General features: G+C 48.0%; 5 protein-coding genes across 6 annotated transcripts in view; 2 read left to right on the top strand and 3 right to left on the bottom strand.

Moving 5' to 3' along the window:
• Positions 1-4,925, bottom strand: part of mcm8 (minichromosome maintenance 8 homologous recombination repair factor) — a 21,072-nt gene extending 16,147 nt beyond the window's left edge. The window contains exons 1-8 of one of the 2 annotated variants that reach the window (XM_019860233.1): positions 4,794-4,925; positions 2,969-3,199; positions 2,484-2,549; positions 2,331-2,413; positions 2,120-2,269; positions 1,533-1,630; positions 831-1,029; positions 674-759 (exon numbers count right to left, since the gene is read on the bottom strand). In XM_019860233.1, coding sequence (XP_019715792.1) covers positions 674-759; positions 831-1,029; positions 1,533-1,630; positions 2,120-2,269; positions 2,331-2,413; positions 2,484-2,549; positions 2,969-3,197 — 911 coding nt within the window. In that variant the 5' untranslated portion in view covers positions 3,198-3,199; positions 4,794-4,925. Of the gene's footprint in view, positions 1-673; positions 760-830; positions 1,030-1,532; positions 1,631-2,119; positions 2,270-2,330; positions 2,414-2,483; positions 2,550-2,968; positions 3,200-3,674; positions 3,809-4,793 lie in introns of those variants that run through there. The other variant, XM_019860232.1, reaches the window with a different exon arrangement.
• Positions 4,926-5,215: 290 nt separating this feature from the next.
• On the top strand, positions 5,216-6,945 carry LOC109510126 (DNA damage-inducible transcript 4 protein-like). Its single transcript, XM_019860236.1, has 2 exons — positions 5,216-5,471; positions 5,898-6,945. Exons 1-2 carry the CDS (start codon positions 5,336-5,338, stop codon positions 6,401-6,403), a joined length of 642 nt encoding a protein of 213 aa, XP_019715795.1. The 5' UTR covers positions 5,216-5,335; the 3' UTR covers positions 6,404-6,945.
• Positions 6,946-8,045: 1,100 nt separating this feature from the next.
• Positions 8,046-11,922, bottom strand: dnajb12a (DnaJ heat shock protein family (Hsp40) member B12a). Its single transcript, XM_019860234.1, has 9 exons — positions 11,709-11,922; positions 11,394-11,571; positions 10,808-10,953; positions 10,556-10,726; positions 10,393-10,472; positions 9,628-9,737; positions 9,368-9,540; positions 9,157-9,299; positions 8,046-8,343 (listed from the first exon to the last, which is right to left on the bottom strand). The coding sequence occupies exons 1-8, from the start codon at positions 11,839-11,841 to the stop codon at positions 9,178-9,180; spliced, it is 1,113 nt and encodes a 370-aa protein (XP_019715793.1). The 5' UTR covers positions 11,842-11,922; the 3' UTR covers positions 8,046-8,343; positions 9,157-9,177.
• Positions 11,923-11,931: 9 nt separating this feature from the next.
• On the top strand, positions 11,932-14,272 carry trmt2b (tRNA methyltransferase 2B). The gene is made up of 2 exons (XM_019859952.1): positions 11,932-12,944; positions 13,666-14,272. Exons 1-2 carry the CDS (start codon positions 12,129-12,131, stop codon positions 13,924-13,926), a joined length of 1,077 nt encoding a protein of 358 aa, XP_019715511.1. The 5' UTR covers positions 11,932-12,128; the 3' UTR covers positions 13,927-14,272.
• Positions 14,273-16,330: 2,058 nt separating this feature from the next.
• The window catches only part of LOC109509978 (inactive phospholipase D5-like), a 13,600-nt gene continuing 11,119 nt past the window's right edge, over positions 16,331-18,811 (bottom strand). The window contains exons 7-9 of the mRNA XM_019859951.1: positions 18,597-18,797; positions 18,428-18,518; positions 16,331-17,745 (exon numbers count right to left, since the gene is read on the bottom strand). Of these exons, the coding sequence (XP_019715510.1) occupies positions 17,243-17,745; positions 18,428-18,518; positions 18,597-18,797 (795 nt within the window). The 3' untranslated portion in view covers positions 16,331-17,242. The remainder of the gene's footprint in view (positions 17,746-18,427; positions 18,519-18,596; positions 18,798-18,811) is intronic.

Below are 18,811 nucleotides of genomic sequence, written 5' to 3'. Positions count from 1 at the left end.
CCCCACCCACACACACACACACACACACACACACACACACACACACACACACACACACACACACACACACACACACACACACACACACACACACACACACTTAACAGACCCACCTATGGCATTCTGTCAACATTCCGCTGTTTATCTGAACAGACCAGAACCGCAATTGCGAGGAGTCAGTCTGCTGCAGGTGAGTCAGTGCTGACGAACCAGTGAGCTAAGTGCGACACCTAGTGGTGATATCGTCATTTTCAAATGCTGTCGACCTTGAGAAATGATCCAATTTCAACATGAAGCGAGAAGCAGAACAAGGAAAGAGACTTGGACAGTAAGGCCTTTGTATCAATCTTGCGAAGCTATGTGTTTAACTCAACAGGCGAGGATTGTTCACTCACTAAATGAAGACAAGATTAGCATTCTTTCAGTGGACAATATATAATAATTTGTAGCAATTTGGATTGGTGGTGTGTCGGAGGACTTTTACACATTGGACTTGTCACACATTGAAATACTGGAATACAAAGTGGCAGAGGTGCGGGCATACGCAGTCGGCGCGCTGTAACTTGTAGCGGTCACGGCGGAAGGCAAACAGGAGGTTCGCGGAATAAAAGTTTGTAAGCGTCATAAACGGCGCATTCATGACGCACAAGTCGACGCGGTGTGTCATACTTACTTGATGATTTGCCAGTCTACAGTGTGTGTAAGAGGGGAACTCCGTCTGGCGCTGAACGCACGACTGCGGCAATCTGGCCGGGTACACTGCCAGGCAACACACACAAGTGAGACCCTTCCGACGCCAACGTATTCCTCGGCGTGCGCGCGCCCCCTACCTTGGCGGGCGTGGCGTACTTGCCGTGGTGCAGCGGCAGCGAGAGCGTACTGGAGCACGACAGGCACTGGAAGGCCAGCCTGGTGCATCGAGGCCGGATGTTGCTCACCCGGACCACCGTGCCCCTCACGCACACCAGGCAGCCGAACACGCTGGCGCGCAGCGTGCGGAGCGGAGTCAGCGGCTCGTAGTTGTACAGCCTGTATATATAAGTCGCGCTTACAGCGGGTATCGAGAATCTACACACCCTTGGTCAAATGCCAGGTTTCTGCGATATAAAATAATGAAAGCCAGAGAAATCCTTTGAAAAAGCTTTTTTTTTTTCGCCGTCGTGACCTACATCCTGTATGAGTCAAATGTAAAAAAAACAAACAAACAAAAAAAATCCCCTCAAAAAGAGAAATCTTATCGGGATGAAGTAAAAGTAAACAACTGAGAAAAGGCCATTGCACAAGTGTGCACACCCCTTCATAAGTTGCAGCTAGCTGTGTTCAGAATGAATCAAACACATTCACACTCGGGGTGTCTCCCATAAAGCGGTCTTTCTTTGCAATTGAGATGTACAGGTTCAATGTCACAATGGTCTTGTATTGGTCTCATCTTTTTATATTTCATAAAAACGCCAATTTGAACAGGGGTGCAGTTTTCTTAAATTCACAGTGGACCTCGAATGTAAACAAACGTGAGCTTTGCTGCCGGATACCTTGCACTGATGCGAGGGATGCTAATAATTGGCGCGGCGACGGGCAGCTCGTCGCCGGGCAGCTCGGCGGCCTGTTTCTCCAAGTCCACAGTTAACACCTGTTTCACAACGAGAGGAGGCTGCCTTCAAAAAAAAAATAAAATAAACATGACGCCTGCGGCTACCTCTATAGAAATGTTTCAATCTCGATTTATTTCTAATCTCTCGCATTTGGTTAAGTCGCACCTAGTATGCAACTCGTCTCGTGTCTGGCCTCACACACTAGCGTCTACATTATGGCCTGTTTTAGTGCCGCTTCCTCTTACATGGCCGAGGCGCTCATAGGTTTGTCAAGCAAAAAAATAAATAAATAAACAAGTTAAGAGTTAATGTTCTCTGTGACTCTCTATTTATGGCCGATAAATATTCGACTTTTGCAGACATGATCTGCATTCCTATTCAACAAGGTGCAATTCAATGACGATCAATAGTCACTCATATTTGGCCAGAATTCTTCTCATTCAACAGTGAACTCAGATAGAAATACTGTCCCATACAGTATTAAGAAGTAATCATTCAACCCGCCCATCCGTGCATGTGTGTTGTACCTGGTGAATGGCCACTCCCAAACAGTTGAAGATCATCTCCGGTTGGTCCTTCAACTCTGCAGTCAGGGCAGGAAGCGCGGCTAGCACCGTCTCGTTTGTGGTCAGGTCCGCGTAGTCCACCAGTACGCTGCCCTGACGCTCGATCTCGTCCTGTAACGCACAGCAAGTCACCACCGCAGTCCACCACATCGCGTCAGAAACACAACCCGACCTTGTCGTAGAGGTCAATCTTGGAGGTGAAATACTTCTCAAACACTTTGATTTTCTCCACGCTTGGCGAGCTCTCGATGAAACCTGCCGAAAGAAAAGTCTGATTGTCATGTGTGAATCTTATCATCGCTAGGCCTAATCTTCATTAATATACCGTCAGTGAAGTACAGCGACCATCCTTTGTAAGGGCACAGCACATCCAGAGTGGCCTGATGGAGGACTGAAAAGGCAATTTGCATTAAAATTGGACTCTTGTTAGTGGGGTTAAATTTAGAAGCAGCTATCTCTGCCGGTGCTTTTTTTCTTTTAACTTCCCCTGAACATTTTTAGTTGAGAGAATGTTGGTATTTTTTGTTCAATGAATATAGCGCTATTGTATTTGTTTTTTGTTTAGTCCCAACATTTTATGAGTTAAATTACAAAGTCAAGGTGTGATGGTGTGACGAGAGTCCTAAGTGTAGATAATTAGAGGCAGTCAAAACGTTTGAATTTATGTAACTGAAGTAGTTATTTGTAGCAAGGGCGGGTTCAAGACAGAACACTGGAGCAAAAAATGTAAGTGTCTCTGCCTCCGATAGTGAGCTCATTTCTCAACAGCAGGAGTTCTTGTTTTTTCCAAAGCAAATTGAATAAACTCACCCCTGTGTGTGCCAGAGCCGTGACTTGCCGATGCTCTGTTATCACATCCAGCCTTCCCACCGTGTGGTCCTCCTCCTCCACGTCCATTACCTGAACCCCCTCTCCAAGGTCGACCCCTCCACCCTCCTCTCCATCCCCAATTGCCTCCTCCTCTCCTTCCTCCTCCATTTCCTCTCCAACCATCATTTCCACCCCGCCATGTCCCTCTTATTCGGTCCTGTCCACTCATTCCTGGGCAAAAAAAACAGGAGATGTTTAAGGTTTTTCTAATATAGCTGTAACAGTTTGTTAGAGAGTGTACGCCGCTCCATCATGGGGTTTTCGGGTAGTGACCCTGCTATGCTCAGATTTTGTAAAAACATTTATTTCTGTGGAAGTTGATGCAAGTTAATCCTAGGGAAAACGTTTCGAAGCTTGGTATGAGGACAAACAAGGCAAAACATGTTCATGACATGTTAAACGAATGTAGGACCGCTCGCCTCGACTGTGTTTAAGAATTAGCGAGATGAGGACAACTGAACCCCTTGTAACACGAGTATACAAGTACAGCACTTTTAGTGTTGCACATTTCGGACGTCACGGTTTTTAGGGCGGCTTAAATTATAACTAGCTCACTTCTCGATAGAAAACGTGGTACATTAAACACTGTTGAAATGTTAACAACTGTAAGTAAAACAGCCACAGAATGAGAAAAAGCGAACGTTACCGATGACATTTCGATGTTCCCACTCGACGAGGTGTCAAAATTTCCCGCCCCACGGTCGGGGCTTCTTCTTCGCCTCATTTCGGCGGTGATTCGATTTCCCCGATTGACTACTGACACTTAGAGGACAGATGTAGCACTGCAGTTGAAAACAGACAGCTTCGTGCCTCCTCATTGGGGTATTTTTAATGTTTCAAATGTTACGATGCGTTTTTATTTATAAAGCGAATTTAAAATGAAAAAGGGCGATTATATTTGCATTGACATGTTCAGTGTGTGGGCACTGTGAGCGACTGGTTAGCACGTCCGCCTCACAATGCAGGTGTACATACAGTGTTTGATTCCTGACGATGCGTTTTTATTTATAAAGCGAATTTAAAATTAAAGAAGGCAATTATATTTGCATTTACATGTTCAGTGTGTGGGCACTGTAGCGACTGGTTAGCACGTCCGCCTCACAATGCAGGGGTACAGTGTTCGATTCCTGCTCCGGTCTCATGCGTGGCGTTTGCAGATTCTCCGCGTGCCTGCGTGTCTTTTTTCCGGGTCCTCTGGAAGGCCGGGGCCGGAATCAAACGTCAAACCTGTTCACTGTGAGGTGGACGTGCTACCAGCCGCCAGCCCTCGTACCACCCATGGTAATCGCCGCATTAGCTTCATGTTTTAACATTGGAAATAGATCAATAGAAAAATAAACTCTAACGACGTTCAAGTGTGCATGTATGCCCACATTATACTGCATTATAGAACATACAACTAATACACGCATTCAGATACAGATGTAATGGTGATGCATACAAAAAAGTATCAACTACTAAGTATATTAACACCAAATGGGAAGTGATGTTGATGATGACTAACAGCATTTTGCACCACCGAAGATATTTTCTCTGCACGCTGCGTGCAGAATTTCGCAATAAAAAAGGCAGCAGGTGACGGGTGTACGGTGACAAATGTAAGATCGGAACGTTTACTGTAGTAACTTTTGTCATAGTATGCTTTTCCAACGTGCACCAATACAAGAGTTATATGCAGTAATACATTTGTAATAACGATTGTAATACACGAAGGAACGGTTTTGTTTGGATCATGTCCCTACGGCCACCGCATGGACATCCATACATTTGGGAGTGTTTGTGATTCATCGTCACTGTTGCTTCCGATCATTTCGTTGCAAATTCGCAGCCTACGTGCAAAACGTGAGGTTCGTGTGACGCCTGCTGTTGACCTCCCACAAGCTTGTTATTGGGCAACTTTGGCAAAGGGAAAGGGGGAGCTAAAGTTTTGTTTCATTTTTGAACATTTTATGTTTTATCCGTGCTGTTCAATAAGTGGGCTGTTTTGATTTGGGTTTTTTTGTGTAAATTAAATAAATTGGGAAAATGGATGGATATTAAAAACTAAAGTTACAAGAACGGAAAGTTTTGGTGCGGTGAGGGTTCCGGGGGCGTGTCCTTCGCTGAAATATTACCATGCAGGTTTGGATGCCGAGCACGTGAGGTGTCTCCTAATTGGCGGATAAATCCAATGGGCGGAGCTTCGCCGCTCGTCTATTTAACGCTTTGTTCCGTTGTTGCTGCTTGCGGTCTGCCGCAGACTCCGAGTGACAGCTGTCGCCACTTTTTGCACTTAACCCTCATTTTCCCCTGCTCTTTTGTTTGACAATGTCTGACGGGAGCTTCCCACCTTCCCCGGCCGAGGACGACGGCGGCTCCAAGCGGTTGTCCTGGGGCAGGCTGCTCCAGAGGCTCGGCGAGCTCAAGGGGCTCGCGCACAGGCATCACGACAATACTGACACCGGTGAGTGCTACAGCAAACCCTTTCGTCTCAGAACTGTTGCATGAAGTAAATATCTGTATGTGTTGAAGAATAAATAAAAATACATTTCTATTCAATGCAATGGAACATCACACAAAAAAAACTGGAGGTGCAAAAAAAAAAGAACAAAAACTGAAGAAAATTACATTAAAACACTGTGAATAAAAACTGACCATTTGAAATCAAGTCTTGGGGAAAAAAAACAACTGCTTCACACAATTGCATTTTGTTGTTGGTGCACGCTGTTATCAGGTCAATGCCGTTTTTGTCCAACGGCTTGTCATACTTTGATTCCATGTTTGCGTATGGGGCGGCGCCGTGGGTTAGTGCACCCCGCAACCATGAGGAGGATATACAAAATGTGCCAAGCGGACAGCATTCTCAATGACTCCCCGTCCTTGCTTTTAGGTTCCGTAGCAGACATGTCCACGTGTAATTCCGAGAGCAGCTTGTTCTGTTACCCCTCCGAGGAGACCCTGGCCGCAGAGCTGGTGGCCACCATCGAAGAATCCCTCCACGGCGCCGCGCAGCTCCTGGGCTGCTCCCGTCTCCTGGTGCCCGACTCCCTGCTGGACCACGTGGGCCAGGAGCTGGTGCATCTTGCGGCCAGCGAGCCGTGCGGCCTGCGGGGAGCGCTGGTCGAGCTTTGCGTGGACAGGGGCGAGCCGTGGTCCCCGTGCAGCGTGGGCGAGATCGCCGTGGTCGGCGCGCTGGTGCCAACCTTCCACGTGACCCTGGTGCTCAAAGCCGGGGCGGGCGGATTGTGGCCCGAGGTCCGCAGGTTCTTCATCAGCAGCCGGTCCCAGCAGACGGCTGCGAGGCGCCGACGCTCTCTAAGACTGAGGTCTGGCTTCACGGCCGCGAAGAGGAAGTTGTACTGCTCAGGGGAGCTGCTCATTGAAGAGTGCTCCTGACCTAAGCGCTCCTTGACTAGAAAGTCTCAAATGAACATGCTAAGTGACACTAAGGGCTCTGTCTTTGTAAGTGGCGCAAGAGTGCCGTGGCACAAATCCAGGGGGATCCTGATTTCTGAAAAAGCGCAGGGCTCACTGTGCTGAGTTGAAGGGAATGAAAGGAGCCGCTTTGATTGGCCGTGATGAAGTCCGCCGAGACCGCTCCCACAGCATCGCAGCCCTCCTTCTTGCCGATCGTGTGTCTGCACTCAACTACGGAGTTACCAACATGACGTCGAACCCGCCCCCGCACAGAGTTACAACCACGTGCCGCGCAGGATTTAGGCCGGTCACAAAAATAGAGCCCCAAACGCACAATCCCAGCAACAACGTGTAGTTGGCAAAGGTCCGTCTGTGGCAGCTTCTCGCCTGGCTGGAGGTGAATTTTTTTTCTTTTTTCAATGAAAATGCATGTTAAAGTTGCTTGACAAGATAACTTTGGTATCTGATGGTCAAATCTTACATGTTTTTTGTATTTAAGAAAAATAAATTATTTTCTATGACTTGTCTTGTGTGGTGACTGCTCGAGATGGCTCGGCAATTGTGGACTATTCCCTTTCTTTGCCTTCAAAAAAAGTTACATATTTTTATTGTAAAAAATGGACAGATCATCCAGGTCATTCGTAGATTAATTAGAAATTAAAATGAAAATAAAATGTATGCAAATGATGTAAAATAGTTCATTTATACCAGGTTTTAAATGGAATTCGAATTACTGCTATAAATTAACCACATTATTGAATGAAAGTGAGTACTTTAGGAAATCTGTTAACGGCACAATTATCAAATAACCACTAAATCAACATTTTTTTGTGAGATTAATATTGGAAAAGTACTTTGTTACTTCATTTTTACTTAAGACAGAGAAAAAAGTCCCCAAAGCAATTAATATCGAAATTAGGAATCAATGTCACAAAAATGACTCGGATTCACTCTTTTGTTCCTTAAAAGCCACCGTACAAAGGTATCCTCACAGGACCGCCAACGAGCCTTACGAATCAACTCAAACCGACCAAACGTATTGAACGGCAATTTCAGACAAAATTTATTTCAAAAGAAAACCATCATACAACTCTTCACTTGTTAATTTAATAAATAAGGTTTACCTGTGCAAGATTTTGTTTTTTAACGATCTTGATCCGACGGGCTACGAGCAAAGTCACTTAATAACATTATTAATAAATGATATTACCTTTGATAAATTCTGCACTGTTAAAAAGTCTAGTCAATATATATACACTTGAAAGAACTATAAAAACAAAAGCAAAACTAATGAGCGGCTCAGACGTGTGTCTATGAGAAGGCCGGTTGGGGTTCTCAAAATGGAGAAGAGAGAGAAAAAAAAAAAAAAAAAAAAAAAAAAGGAGAGGGAAAAATCAAAATCTTAGAAGCCGGGTAATGGGTATCAAAGGCAGAGGAGGACCCCCTTCCTTCAATATTGCCATCACAGCAGCATATTAGCATCTAAACAAAGGAGGCAGAATCCCCCACAGCGCAGCCTCTGCGTTTCAAGTGGTCACTCGCGTCATTTGAAGGGCGGTTGGGGTTTTCAAAAAGGGGAAAAAAAAAAAAAAAAAAAAAAAAAAACAGATTAGGAGAGAGAAAAATCACAATCTTAGCAGCTTTGTTTCCTACTCCAAAGGGACGACCTGCGGACCCTCGCCATCCCATAGACTGGCGAGAGGGGAAGAAAAGGTCAGCCGAAGCCTCCTGTTTGTTGTACGCCAAGTCGGTGGTCCACAGGAAGCTGCGGAGTGGTTCCCGGATCAGGTCTGCTGCCCACAGTGCGTAAGGCTTGTTTTGATTCTCTTGGGTTTGCTGCACAGATGCGCTCCGATTTGGGGGGGGGGGGCTGAGGCTACCGATGCGGTCCTCCAAAACGATTCAAGTACCAAAAGGACCTAAAAGAGAGGATATACGCTATCACGTGGCAGTAAAAACCTGAAACGATTATCACCATCACCATCGAGGTGTCCCAACACTTCTGTCCGGGTTCGATCGATTTTTCAAATCAGATTTTTTTGTTTTATGCGTTAATATTTTTCAAACGCAAATTTTTAAAAATGTGTTCTTTTAACATATGTTATTTCGGTCAAATATATTTCGCAATGCTTGATCTAATGATCTTCGATGAGCAATACACACGACATCCTGATTATGAAAGCAGGAAAGTCCCTCGGATCGTTTTTATGACAAATATTCTTGAGCCGTCATTCCGTTTTGTACTAAACTTCAATGTAGGTCAAATGTGTTGTTGCTCACTTCGCTGAGACATCGACACCAACTTGGCTGGCACTGAAGGAAACCGTTTTTATTTCCTTGGCCAAAGTTCGACGGTCACGCGGCGGGGTGAGTCTTCCAACTCCTTTGGTCATTGCACTAAAATGCGTCAGCGGAAATGCGAGTACAGCACGGTTGACTCTCAAGCAGAAATGACGGTGCCAGCGCTTGCAAAACACAGACGCAAACAAAACTGGGCTACATGCTACCGATGGGCAGCAAACGGAGCCCTCAAACCTCTCTCCCTCTTTTCGAACACAAAATGCACATCAAGTCATCTCAGCTCAACAGTGCCAACTCACTGAAATAATGATTCGAATAATTCCGTCAAACAATGAACATTTCGACGTGGTGCTCATCGTTATATATGAGAAGAAAAAAATAAGTTGACAGTGAAATTAGCAAGAGAAAATTTGAGGTCAATCTTCACGTACCCGTAACAGTCCAAACAGCTTCTAAGCGTCCAGCATGACCTGAATCTCGGATAACCGGTTGCAGCTGGGAGTCCCCATCCTCTGCGCCCTCTGGTACAACTCCGAGTCCCCGAAATAGCGGGCGCGATACATTAGGCCTTCCTCTGAAAGCGCAGAACAAGTGTGAGGCGCAATTCTTGCCACGAAAGCCCCGCAGGTCAAGTGCACCCACTCTGCTGCTTCTCCTTCCAGCAGTTGTTCCTGAGGTTGGAGATGTAGTCCTCCTCCACCCCTCTCTCCACATTCTTCAGGTCAGCTCCGCTGAAGTCGTCGTTAAAGCGCTCGCCCACGTAGAAAGGCACCTTCAGGTGGGACGTATGCCTTTTGTGAACGTAACCCGCCGACCTGGCGGGACGGACGACACGTCGCGGGCGCGACTTGAGCAACGTTCGAAACGGACGCCGGCCAGGCCGGAGGCCACGATGCACTTACGGGCGGTAGCTAAGGCTGTAGGGAGGCTGCGTGACCATGAGCTGGCTGAGCGCAGACACCAGGATGAGGATGAGGATGGGCATCAGCTGAACAAACAGAGCCAGGCCTCCCTGCTCAGAAAGAGACGCAACCAAACCATTAGAATGCAGGGAATGCGGCAGCGGAAAAATACCGACCAACTCGGGCAACGACAAGCTCGTACTCTTGTTTTTCGATAGTTCGACATCGGTTCACTGAGATGCAGGTTGATGGAGAGTGTCTGCCGTAGATTTCGGGCCATTGCACCGCGAAGCCTTGGCTTTGCAGCATCGGTGTAAATAATCATGATCCTTTCTTTTGTCACAGCAGTCGTGATTTTATTTTTATGATGTGCATTTAAAATTGGCAAAAAAAAAAAAAAAAAAAAGGCAATTTGACATCTTGAGTACAGCCAGAGTTGGTGACCAAACGCTTAGTTTTACACTGGCAGCCCCTCCGAAGAGGTAAAAAGTGTTTTGTGTCATCATTTGATGTCTATGAGCATTTGTGTTGGTAAACATCGAGTGCAAAACATGAACGGTCATTGCGGATTATCCGTACGCGCTGTGAAATGTGTCTCAGCTGTTACGGTGATTAGGCCACGGTTGTGGATCGAGGGTGCTCACAAAGGAACGGCGAGATCATCAGTCAAGTTTCCTCCTTGTCCGGGAGGGCACGCTACAACCAGGCTGAATCCGATCGAGGTTCAGTACAATAAATAGATGGAGGGGGGAAAGGAAGACTTACATCTCTTTGCTGCTCTCTTCTCTCTTGCCTGTTGTGGTGCGCAAAGTGCATTCTTCCGTTTCTGTAAACATGTACGTTACCTAAAAAAAAGCGACAGGCGAACGGCATCAAGGGGAGAGCGCGGACATTTGGCAGCTGTACTGGTGAGCTACTTTTGACTGACTGGATGGGAAGCCTCCGCCAAAGAACATGTTGAAGAGGTCCTCCGGTGAAATATCGGCTTCAAAGTCACGGTGCTGCCGCTGTCTGCTCGGGTGCGACCTCTCCTCGCCGTACTGGTCGTACTGCCGCCGCTTGTCAACGTTGCTCAGCACGGCGTAGGCATTACCGATGGCTGAAAGGCGCAGGCAGATAAGCGTCATCAACGCTGCACATAGTCGTTACATCGCACTGGCTTGGACCGCCGCCGGTGTACCTTTAAATGCATCGGTGGCTCCGGGCGCGTGGTTTTTATCAGGGTGGAACTTGAGAGCCAGCTTCCGGTACGCTTTTTTGAGATCTTCATCGGAGGCGGTCTTTTCTACCCCCAGGATTTGGTAGTAATCTTTACAGCCCTTAATCCTGCAGGGATGAAACAAATTTGGTGAGCAGATATAACGGCTCTGATTGGTCAAACGCCAGGGCAAGGAATTCTGGCCTTGCCGTGAATATCACGGCTATTTTATCATGATTACAGTGGGTGGCCCTTGAACACGATATTTTAGCGTAACGTGTAGGCTGCTATATTAGGGTTCTATGGGCGTTTGGGCAAAGTCAGTCCGGTAACTTTGTGTTCCTAATCATAATCTTACTTTAACTTTATTATTTTTTTGTATATAGGCTGGACATTTTCTTAATTCTAACAACAAAATCATTTTTTAGATTGACTTTTCCTCGCTTTCTTGCTAACCTCCTAATTATGCTTCTCTCTTTTTCTCTCGAGCGACATGAACATTGCTCACTTGCACAGCTGTACAATTCTTCAATAAATACGCGAACCGAAAGGTCTCGTTTATCCGGACTTCCTGACCGCCTCCATCTGCTCGGCGGTGTAAGGTTTTGTCGATTCTGCGGGCCCCTGCGCGGACGTTTCAGCGTCCTCTCGGTGATGACGGTGCCTCGTGGAGGCTCTTTCTCCGTTAGCCGGTCCGCCGTTCTGGTCCGGGGGCTTCCCATTGTGCGCGAGCGTGTCCAGTAAGTCTGTTCGGGGAGAAAACGACGGCTGTCACCCAAAACCTCACCATTCTAATGAGCCCCAATCGTGCAATGCTAACGGTTAGCGTTGCAATGTGTAAGCGGCGGTCCGCCGTGTGAAGAACCCGCTCTATTCGACTTACTTTGGGCTTGGTCCGTCGGGAACAAACGCTGGGCCTTCTCTAAAAACTTCCTGGCTTTGTCCGGCTGGTTGTTGCTGACTGCGTTCAGTGCGATTTTGATGCAACGCTCCGCTTCGTCCTTGTTTGAGTCCATTGCGACACGGCGGAGCTATTTACTTGACCCAACTCTGGGCGCGGGGTGATGACGTCACGCAAAGGCAACCCGAACTTCAGTCGAAACGTCACAAGAGTGGGACCCCCGCCGGTTTCCGCCACTTGGCCCCCCGATTCCTCTTGAAAGACCTTGACAAGTAGACGAAAACTGTGGCGTGCAACCGCCAGAACAGAAAAGCCGAGAGGAGGCTGCTTATTCAACAGGTGCGTTCGCGGTGTGACCTAAGATCGCATTTCTAAGTCACTGCTGCATCTTTGAGAACCAAGATGGCTTACTGTGGGCCGTTCAATCTTATGAGACGGGTTCCTGTGCGTCTTCGTCGGGAGACCTGTCTGTCTTTTTCATCTAAAGACACCATAGCTGCCGTTCGGGCAACGCACCAACCAGTCAAGAAACGTCAGAGGAAAAGAGACAGGAGGCCCACCTGGGCTGCTGATTTGTCCTGGGAGGACAGGCTGGCCTCAGTGGTCACCCCCCTGTGGAGGCTCACTTATGATGAGCAACTTGAAGTCAAGCAAAAACATCAGGAGAAGATACTGGAGCAGCTCTGCGAAGGCGGAAAGATCACGTTCCCCGTCCTGCCTATCCTGCCGTCCCCAGTTAGGGACGGTTATCGAAACAAGTCGACGTTCTCCGTCAACAGGGGAGTGGACGGGAACCCCAAGACAGTTGGGTTTTACGTGGGCAAAGGCAAGGATGGCAACATTGTGTGCGTCAATGGAGACCACCTTCCCAACATGCCGGAGAAGCACAAACAGGTGGCCAGACGCTACCAGGAATTCATCCGCCGTTCTTCCCTGCAGCCCTGCCTCCTCCTTCACGACGGGGGGCACTGGAGAGAGGTCACGGTGAGGACCGACGCAGCCGGCAACACCATGGCCATCGTGTATTTCCACCCACAAGGGCTCTCCCGGGAGGAGGTGGCGGCCCACCGGGAAGACTTGGCCGAGTTCTTCGCCAATGGCGCGGGGTCGGCTTGTGAGCTGGACTCACTTTACTTCCAGGAGAGCGCCATGACCCGTTGTACGCGTGAGGACTCGCCCTACCAGCTCCTGTTCGGTCACACGCACATTTATGAGCAGGTAATGAACACAAATGAATGAAATGAATGAATAACACACTCATAACAGCGAAGATATGGATTACAGACAGAACATATCCGTTGTCCGATGCTCTTGTCTTTTGGTATTTGGTTTAGCTTGACGACAGAGAGGTATTTTCAAGAAATCGTGCAAGGAAAGCAGTTCCGAATACATTTCTTTCGACTCTCTGAATATTCTTGTTGGATTTTGCCATAGCGGAGGTCCGCTTCATTGTAGCTCAGCTTCCCACCTATCATCAATCACTACTTCTGGAGAGCCAAACGGTTGAATGACTTACACCGCCACTGGATTCATTTCACTAATTTGATCTGATCAAACCACTTCTGTACATTCAAGTGAGTCATACGGTAGGACTTTCGTGGTTGAATTACTCCCAGAAATCAACTTGGAGGTTGACGGATATGCAACTTACTTGTTCCAGCAGTAGCTACAAAACACCACAAGGTGGCAGTGTTTCTCTTCAAACACCTTCCGGGTGTCAATCAACCTTTCAAGTGGGGTCCTTTTTTTTTCATTACACGTTGGTTTAGGTATATATGTTAAGAACCAAACAAAACTTTGTTTTCATAAAGCTCTCGTTCAAAAAATGACCACAGCAGGAAACAGTGCAATACACGGATCAATCATGATGACACTCCCAGTGTATACTGAAATAACTAGCGGTAGCTCTTGACTGTCATTGACAGATGCTGGGCTTCAGCTTCCGCATCTCTCCGGACGCATTCTTCCAGTCCATCACCGAGTGATCCGGGCCTTACGCAGCCAGCCCGCCATCCGCCGTCTGGTCTACGTGTCCTGCAAGTCGGAGGGCGAGGCCATGAGGAACTTCAGGGAGCTTTGTTGTGCACCCGACCCAAAGAGGAAACTCCAGGGGGACGCCTTTTCTCCAAGTCTGGCTGTGCCCGTGGACATGTTCCCTCATACGGAACACTGCGAACTGGTGATTCTGTTTGAGAGGTAGCGAATGACATCTTCCACGCATCGGGATCGGGTCTGCTGTCTCCGTGACAGCTCCACCTCCTTGCCTGTGGGACACTTTGCCATTGCAACCACATATTGGATTCATCCGCTCCCGTACGGCTTTGACTCTTTTGTGCCTGTGGCACGCTTTTGTTTTACACCAAGTCCTGCAGTCAGGCAGTATTTCTCGCTAAAATGCAAACTAATCGTTGTTGTGTAAAAACATACTGTAGCAAGACGGCAAGTGTAGCATAAAAAGCGCTCTGGCGGATCAATAAAGTTTTTACCTTGTTCCCTGTAGTCGGTACTTCTTGAAATGGGAATTCATCCAAAGCTAGCAGTTGCTATGGCAAACCGAAAAAAGACGACAAACCTGATGACAGAAATCACTCCATCAACTAGGAATTGATCAAATGCCAACATGCTCACGGTAACACATGTCAGGGATGAATGGGCGCCACTTGCATGATTTTGGGGAGGGGCCCCCCCCCCATCCTGGACTGCACTTAATTTCCTTGAGTTGCCAGCTCCATTTCATTCATTCTACTAAATTCCCTTTGATGCTTGTCATCGTTTTCAATGCAAATTGCACTTGCTATGGCAAACCGAAAAAAGACGACAAACCTGATGACAGTGATCACCCCATCAAATCGGAATTAATCAAATGCCAACATGCTCACGGTAACACATGTCGGGGATGAATGGGCGCCACTTGCATGATTTCACCAAAATATGGGGAGGGGGGCCCCCCATCCTGGACTGCACTTAATTTCCTTGAGTTGCCAGCTCCATTTCATTCATTCTACTAAATACCCTTTGATGCTTGTCATCGTTTTCAATGCAAATTTACCGACTTCTGCAGTGCACACAGCAGATGAAAACACAGGACACCCAAACAAAGAGTACATGGCTTTTTTTATTGCATTAACTGTAAAACTGCGGCAATCGATCATATAATCCTGTGTGTGTTGTATGCGTGCGTGCGTGCGGGCATTGACAAAGGCATTCCTCATGTTTTAAAGGTGCACACTGTTGTGACTTGAAAGGCTCCTGTGGACAGTGCACAAGTGAAGGCAGGGCATGCGAGGCAGCAGCAATCATGCTGAAAAAAAAAACCCAAAACATTTCAACACCGTCAAGGTAAGTGACATTTGAAAAGTGAAAAATTCCCAAACTCTCAAAAACACATTGTCCCTTAAGGTTTGAATTTCCAATTTCGATATTTTGCACCAGAGTTGAAGTGACTTTAAAACAGACCAGCTGTCAAGAGTACAAAGCATGTCAAAATGGTCCATCCATTGCGTCGTTTATGGTCGATCAACTTCTTACTTCATGGTCAGAAATTAACATTGCGGATGGAAAGAATTCCTCAGTTGAAACGTGTTTTGCTTCCACGCGGTCTTGGACCTCCTCGTTTGAAGAGAATGACATTCTGCGTTTGCCGTGGTGGCCACCAGATGGCGCTAGCTACCATTTCTCCAAAAGTCTGTTCAAATTCTTGGACTCCGGAGTTTTGGGCCGATGCGAGCTGTCGACTTGGGTTACGAGTGAGCTTCAGGCACTCCGCAGCTTCAGAGAGGTGAAAATAGATGTCGCAGTTGAAGTGGAAACTTCATTTCAGGTATATTTGTTTTGTTTGTGCTGTACTCTCAAGACAGTGAAACATTCAAGTGATTGTGCTATTCTAAAAAAAAACAAAAAACCTGTGGAGTGTGTGCGGCATCCTCTGAGCTCTCGCTGGTTAGGTAAGCCTTCCTCAGTTCCTGCTGCTGAAACCGCTGTTCAGGGGAGAGGGAGGGAGAGCTCCAAGTCCCTCTCTAGCCACAACGCACAAACGTACGACTGTGCCCGTGTGTGATTTAACTCTCATGTCGTGGCCGTGACTAAGAATAAAATGAATCCAACTTGTTCGTCGAGGCAACGCTGTCGTGACGTTTTGGTGATGATACATATAAATTGTTTTCCTGCGGCAAACGTAATAAACAGGCACAAACGAGTATTTACAGGATGGACCTGCCGTACTGCAGGTGTCTGCAAAATGTCACATGTGCTTTAAAAAAAAAAAAAGTCAAAGCCAGTTTTCAAAATGGATCAGACAAAAAAAAAAAAAAAAGTCCTCATCTTTAAGCTCCTCCAAATGTCAGCCCATTAACGGAGCGTCACATCCTGGAGACTGAAGCACCGAGTCAGCAGTCACTTCCTGTTACAAACGTTCATTTGTATTGATTTGTGCTGAGCGGCCTGTTGAATATTTGCTCAATGAGTCACCAGATTGCTTTTGGAGAACGATCCGCTTTTGCAAGAGAAAGACGATGTTGCAGGCTCTTTTAAGTTATGAGGGCTAAACTGGGACACCAGGCTGGATGCTCGACAATGTAGCTTTGATGAATTAAAAAAAAAAAAAAAAAAAAAAAAAGCCAGACAGCCTTTCCGGTCAACTTTTAAAGGGAGACTTCAACATCCCTTCCAATGCGGTTGGTTGAGCATCTAACGTGTTCCGTCTTCAATGTCATTGGGACGTGGGAGCAAATATGGTCCTCACTTGAGTTGAGTTGCCCATCAAGTGCTTTGAGGTCACGCCGGGGCAACGCCATTGCTCAGCTTTGGGGGGAAAAAGTCCCATTATGACACAACTGCACATTCGCGGCCATCAGTATTGACAAATTCACATATCTGACCTTTTTATTCATCGATCAAGGTCGTATTGATCTTTTTGAAAATCTTAAAACGGTTGCCATGCGTCACTTGGGCATACCGACTTGCTGATTTTGTGCGTTTTGTCTTATCTGGGCTTTGGCGTCCTACAGAAAGAACCCAAAAGGATGCATGAATGGCGAATGAGGTTTCAATAGGTTTGCGCCCCTCCCACCCCCCAAAAAAAAGGCATTTGGTGAACTTGTGGATAGTGTGCCGCAAGGAGGCATGGGATAGGTGTCCTGGATGTGGTTTGACCATTGTAACCAGCCCCCTCGGGGCGACCCCGACCCACAATGAAAACTCCCCTGATTCAGCGTCATCAGTGAACCAAACATGCACGTTTTTGGAGAGAAGCCGGACAAAATCAAGTACGGGTAGAACATGCGAATCCTCATCGGAAGGCTGGAGATGAAGTCAGAACTGTGATGCAGACGTGCTCACGACCCGTCCGGCACGCTTGAGCTGACCTGAAGTGGCACGACAGGAACACGGAAAGTTCGTCCACGTTGGTCACCTTCTCTAAAAACGAGCTCGCGTTTCACTGTAACGTGTTTGCCAAAAGTGCTCCAAAAGAGCTCGATTCTGATTCCAGCAGAAGATGCGCTTTGGATCGCCGCCGTTTACAAGCATCCGTCGGAGATCCCCGCGCTCTCGGGCCACGGATTGCTGGCTTCCTTCGGGTGGTCCGGCGCAGTCCTTTTGATCCGCGCCTGTAAATGTTCAAGACGAGTGACTCTCCGGTTTCCAACGGCCATCGGCGCGCCCGTCTCCCTCCGGACCGCGTCGCGGCGCTTCGCTTTGCCGCGCGCCGCGCCGTCTTGGGGATCGTTTCTCACGGGTGCCGGAATGCTATCGCGCCGACCCGTCCCGACGGGCGGCGGCTCGCCATTCAGCTGTCCGTCTTTGGCCGGTCCCGCTCGGTCCATCTGCCGCTTGCTGCAGACGGGGATCTTGTTGGCCTGGAGGGAGCGGGCGTAGCTGGAAAACCAGTCCCTCTCAAAGGCGGCCCGCAGCTGATCCACCACGGCGGAGTTCTTCTCCTCCTCGACGCCCTCGGGCCGACCGATGACCAGGCCGACGCCCGCGTTGTGGGTGAACTCGTTGCCCACCCAGTCCAGGTTGCCTGTCAGCAGAAAAACAAGCGTTTCGGTGGCCGTTTACCGCACACGCGTTTATCGCGACTCGCCGATTGCGGTCCTGCTATATTCAAGTGCAGAGCCGGTTCTGATCTATGAGTTGGAGAGGGCTGCTGGCTGCCCACCCCCCCCCAAAAAAAAAGCTCAACTCTTTTTGTGAACACCTTTGTAACAAGAAGCGGATGAAATGAACTCGACGATGCAAACGATGTCGAATTGCTTTCTTGACTGACTGTAGCGTGTTTCAGGAAGCGGACGAATTTGAAAGTGGGCCTTTCATCCTTGCATTTTCGTCTGTATGCGGCCCGAAATGAAAAAGTTTGGACCCCCCCCACCCTGCCATTTGCGGTCGAGGCAATGGCACGTCCGGCTTTGCTTTCCCTGCTACGTGCTCGTCGGGCATTGTGACTTTGTGTGATGGGCGAGCTTTTCTACTTTTGGAAGGAGAGCCCAGAGTGTGAAAACAAAATGAGCCGCACGTCACCGAGACTATTCGCCATTTCATTTTCTTCCGTACCACTTTTATTTGAGTGTTTCAAGACGCTAGCTTTCTTCTCTGGCTTGGACGAGATGCAGTCGTTTTTCAGCTCAGAAAAAAAAATACACAAAACACAACCCCCCCCCCCCAAAAAAAAAAGTAAAAACAAGTGACATCATGAATGCGTGTACCTAAATAAATGGCTCTGTCTGTCACCATGAACCTGTTGTGGTTGATCCCCCGGAGACTGCCGTCCCGCTGCACTCTGGGGTTGAAGAACTTCTGCACGTACACGCGGGCACGTTACAACGCGGCGTTTTATCACGGCTGCCGTTTGAATCCGTCGGAGTCGAAACTCACGGCTTCGAGCGAGCAGTCGGCTTGCTCCATGCACAGACTCCGCAGAGACCACACAAAGTTGAACGTCAGCGGATGGGTGTTTTCCCAGCAGCTTATCAGCAGACGCACGCGCACCCTCCTCAGGATCAGAGCCTCCCGGAGCAAGCCGTCAATCCGAGACCAGTACCTTGGGAGCGTCGACACGCGCGTCAGCTCGCGACGGATCGGGGGGGGGG

Source organism: Hippocampus comes, unplaced genomic scaffold (genome assembly GCF_001891065.2).
Source record: "Hippocampus comes isolate QL1 unplaced genomic scaffold, H_comes_QL1_v1.1 scaffold39, whole genome shotgun sequence".
NCBI classification, from domain to species: Eukaryota; Metazoa; Chordata; class Actinopteri; order Syngnathiformes; family Syngnathidae; genus Hippocampus; species Hippocampus comes.
This window is presented reverse-complemented; position numbering and strand designations above follow the sequence as displayed.